The sequence below is a fragment of the Oryza brachyantha genome, chromosome 12 (genome assembly GCF_000231095.2).
Source record: "Oryza brachyantha chromosome 12, ObraRS2, whole genome shotgun sequence".
NCBI lineage: Eukaryota > Viridiplantae > Streptophyta > Magnoliopsida > Poales > Poaceae > Oryza > Oryza brachyantha.
Genome location: NC_023174.2, coordinates 13,319,105 through 13,323,961, shown reverse-complemented (window position 1 = coordinate 13,323,961; position 4,857 = coordinate 13,319,105). Strand labels below are relative to the sequence as shown.

Genomic DNA, 4,857 nt, shown 5'->3' with positions numbered 1-4,857 from the left:
AAACTAAAATATATAAGTTTGCAAATCGAATGCAGAGCTATTTCTCTACATTGACTGTTTGTGTGTTGTCCGGCTAACCAATTAAACCTACAGTCCATACACTGATTGATTGTGTATTGTCCGGCTAACCAATTAAACCTACAGTCCATACACTGACTGTTTGTGTAAGTATTAATTATTTCTAATTTGGTTCAATCACACATCGGGAGTGAACTATTTTTTTTTAGTTCAGATTAACCATGGGTTGATGACAACTCTTATAATTTTACTCATGTATGTTGTATCTACTTTCTAGATTGTCTCTGTGCCGGTTAGAGTTGGAGAAGACCAATCCCCACCATCTTGGCACCCTGTACCACCTCCAAGTAGTACGTGATCTATTTTATTTCCTTTTCTTAAAGTTTTTCAGTGATACATGTTGTAGTTGTGCTACAATTCTCAATCAATACTTGTTTATTTTGGAGCTGATGCATTCTAATGATGTGAATATAATATTTCTGTCATTTCTCAATTTCTTAAGTATGGCTTCAATTTTTTTAGTTTTGCAATGGTTACAACAATAAGAGATCATGTTAGAAAGAGGAGGGAAGAGGGGGACGATGAAATGATGTTGTTTATTTTCCCTGCACTACATCTTATGAGTTCTAGAGGAGGAAAGGAAAAGAAGCGTCGACATACTTCGAAGCTAACAGGGGAGGAACATGTTCGGGAGCTACTTGAAGGACATGTCAAGAACTGTCGGACAACATTTCGGATGGAACCAGACATATTTAGAGCCCTAGCCAATTACCTTAGGATTGAAGGATTGGTTCGTGATACTAGGATTAAGGTTGAAGAGAAGCTGGCATTCTTCTTATACATGCTTAGTCACAATGCTTCATATGAGGATCTTCAAGTAGAATTTGGGCACAGTAGTGATACCTTTCATCGTCACATAAAACATTTTTTCAACTTGGTTATCCCTACACTCTCCAATCGATTTCTGAAGCCTTCTGATCCTAATCAAGTGCATTTGAAAATTCAAAGAGATCCTCAATTTTATCCCTACTTCAAGGTGCTTACTTTAACACTTCTACCCTAATCAATTTACACCTTTAAATATCTGAAAGTGACATGTAGTTTTTTTTCAGAATTGCATTGGTGCAATTGATGGCACCCATGTACCCGTATCCATATCATCTGAAAAGGCTGCTCCATTTAGAAATAGGAAAGGGACTCTTAGCCAAAATGTGATGATAGCATGTGATTTTGATCTGAGTGTCACTTTCATATCTAGTGGATGGGAGGGGTCAGCTACAAATGCTAGAGTTCTTAGCTCCGCAATGAACAATGGTTTCAAAGTACCTCCAGGAAAATTCTACTTGGTTGATGGTGGGTATGCCAATACCGCTTCTTGCCTTGCACCATATCGAAGAGTTAGGTATCATCTGAAGGAGTTTGGGAGGGGTCATCGTAGACCTCAGAACTACAAGGAATTATTTAATCATCGACACGCGGTATTGAGGAATCATGTTGAAAGGACTTTAGGGATCATAAAGAAGCGATTCCCCATCCTCAAAGTTGAAACCTTCCACAAAATAAACAACCAAGTAAAGATACCTGTAGCTGCTGCTTTGTTGCATAATATTATCCGGTCACTCAATGGAGATGAACAATGGTTGGATGACCAACCAGATAATATTGACCCACAAAATTTTGTTGATCTACCAGCTGATAATGAAGTCAATGATCAAGGCACGAATCAAGGCAATGCTCTAAGAGACATGATAGCACAAGAAATGTGGTATGATTACCGACATCATAGGAATTAGTGGGTTGCAAGAAAAATTGTTTTAATGTTTTGTAATAAATTGGTTATGCTAGATGATCAATGTTAAGATACATGGTATTATGACATTGAAACATCTCTCTTGGGTTGTAAGAATATTTAAATATTGTGCAATGAATTAGTTATGCTTTTGTTATAAATCTTGTGTTGTGCATATTTCCATAGTTAATATGTTTGGAAGAGGTTCTCCAAGGTTGACTATGCTAGTGTCTAAACCTGCTCAAAAGAATTCTCCCAAAGGTGGCTCTACAAAAAACCATGGAGGTTCTCCTAGAGGTATGCAACTATATAATATGTGAAATCCAAGTTTGAGAACTAATTACACCATATTATACATCAATTTTTGATTTGTGTAGAAAAATCAAGAGCATCTTGGAATCATGTCCTAGAGAAGACCCTTGTTGAGTTACTTCATGAGCACAACACCGCTGATTATAGGGGTCAAAATGGATGGACTACAGATGCATGGAATAAGATTGTGAAGGAATTTCATGAGAGGGATAAGTATGTGACATTCACAAAGTCCCAAATACAAGAAAGAAAAGGAGAAAGAGCTAAAAAGAGAATATAGATTATTGAAAGAGGCTAGAAAGCAAAGTGGAGTTTCATGGAACAATCAGAGGTGCATGATCGAGGCTGAACCAGCTATATGGAACAATATAATTGCTGTAAGTTTACTTTTGAACATTACTTAATTATGGTTTGTTATATTATGCATATATTCAATGTTTTACTTTTATTATACAGTCATTTCCTAAATCCAAGAAATTTCGCAACAAATCTTTTCCTTTATTTGAGACCTTGGGGGAGCTTTACGATGGTTAGTTGTACCACAAGCCTATAATTCTTCTTATCAATATCCTTGCTTTCTTCCTTACTCTTTATTGCAATCAAAAACTTTGTGTAGGGCATACTGCTGAAGGAACCTATAACTTCACATCCACTCAACCATCATGGTTCCCTATTCTTGCACAAGCTGAGAACGAGTATGAGCTCCTTAACAGCACTGCTACCTTTCCAGATGTTGAAGACACCTTGGCTTATGATGGGCAAGATGATACAGATGCAAGACTGCAACCAATCAGAGATGCTGTTGCACGTGTTGAAAGAAATACACAGATGCTACAAAGAAGAGTTGTTACTGCGACAAGAAACAATGAAGAAAAGGAACCAAAAAGGCAAAGGAAAAGTGCTGGTGTGGAAGCTCTTATGGAAAGGTATCTTGATATGAGAACTAAGCAAGTTGAATATGAAGCTGCACAGTTAACAAGAGAAAAGGAAGCACATGCAGCAAGAGAAAAGGAAGTTTGTGATTTTTCAATAAAGAGGTGCATAGTTATTCTCAACTCAATGGAAGTAACAAAAGAGGAAAAGGCCAAAGCGTACACTATCTTCAAGAATACAGATAATAGGGAAATTTTTGTGAGTGCATGCGATGAGGATTTAGAGTCTGTTTTGATTTGGTTAAGAAATGAAATGGCCTAGCAGGTACAACTACCCTTCCATCGGTTTTGGTAATTTAAATTTTAATTAGGAAATCACAAATATGAAACTTCACTGATTTTGTTTCTTTATATTCTCTAATTTGTGACAACCATCCTTAACCTGAAAAAATAGCTAGCTAATGTCATGACTTTGTGTGATTTTCATGATAGTAATCATTAGCAATATATGTTAAACATTGTTTTTCTTGAGCACGGTAATGGTTTTATTTTCATCATTAACACTTGCAGAGCAGTAATCAACCTTAGTTTGTACTTGATTTGTAGAAAGAAGGCTGTTTCAAGCATGAATTAGTTTTATTTGGCACTTGCATAGCAGTAACCAGGCTCAATTTGCACTTGCAGAGTAGTAACCAGCCTTAGTTTGTACTTGAGTAGTAACTAGCCAAGAACCACTGTGTTCTTGTGTTCTTCACCAGTTTAATTTTCGGTTCATTTTGTTCTACTGTTACAACATTTAAATTCCTGCTTAGTAGATTCATTATTGGTAAAGTGATAGATGCTCATTCACTTGCAAATGCTTGAGTGCTTGTGTATCACACTATTTAACTTTCTCTCTGCTATGGTTGCAGCGGATGATCCATGATCATTAGAGATCAGAGTGATTTGAATGCATGATCATCAGAGAGGGCAGAGGAAGGATGAACACGTGATTGATGTTGCTCTTAGCTATATCTTCATATTGCCCTTAGCTACAAAATGGCCAGCATGGATTCATTTATTATATGCTTGATGTTGTGAATTCTAATGATTGATGGCACTAATAAAGCATTATTAAATGTTATCAGCATTACCAATGCTACAATATTTGGCAATTTGGTAATTATGGACTCATAAATTTGGTAGACGTAGTTTTTTGTCTGGTGTGCATCATGGTTGTAGCAACATAGCACACACGTCCATGGTGGCACTGTCTGAAAACCAGCCTGGTGAGCACACAGACTGAATGCAGGGATTATCCCTGCCAAAACCGAATGTAGGGATTAGGGAAAGTAGATGATTTATTCCTCCACAGGGTTTGGGTGATATGGGAGGGATCCACCAAATCCCTCCTTGGATTTGTTCCTCTTGAGGATTAAATCCCAAACAACCGAACAAGCCCTAAGAGTATGTTTAGTTCCATGGTTCAAACGTGAAATATTAGAGTGGACTCTTCCTTAAGTCTCAAGCGTGGAATATTAGAGTCGTTAGCCACAATTTAAACTCGAGACCTATGGCTCTGATACCTTAAGTTACATGCAACAGTCAGTTACACCCTAAAGTCTAAGCTATAAAGACGGACAATTCACTTTATACACTCTATTACCTTCTATAAAAAAAACAATATGATTCATCCTAAACATGCAAGTGTAACCATTTATTTTATTTCAAAAAACAGCCATACAGAGGTCTAACCTATACCATGTCATCCTCAAATCAAACACACCCTAAAATCTCGTGCTTTTCCCAACAAGGCCTCATGTGTTAGCTATAATTGTGGTGGGTCCTGTCATTTCACCAGATGTCAGGTTGCAGAGAGTCAGCTTT

At 37.1% G+C, this 4,857-nt stretch overlaps 1 protein-coding gene across 1 annotated transcript; it reads left to right on the top strand.

Moving 5' to 3' along the window:
- The first annotated feature begins 547 nt into the window (after positions 1-547).
- On the top strand, positions 548-1,811 carry LOC102722921 (protein ALP1-like). The gene is made up of 2 exons (XM_040529872.1): positions 548-1,054; positions 1,131-1,811. The coding sequence occupies exons 1-2, from the start codon at positions 548-550 to the stop codon at positions 1,809-1,811; spliced, it is 1,188 nt and encodes a 395-aa protein (XP_040385806.1).
- The last annotated feature ends 3,046 nt before the right edge of the window (positions 1,812-4,857 follow it).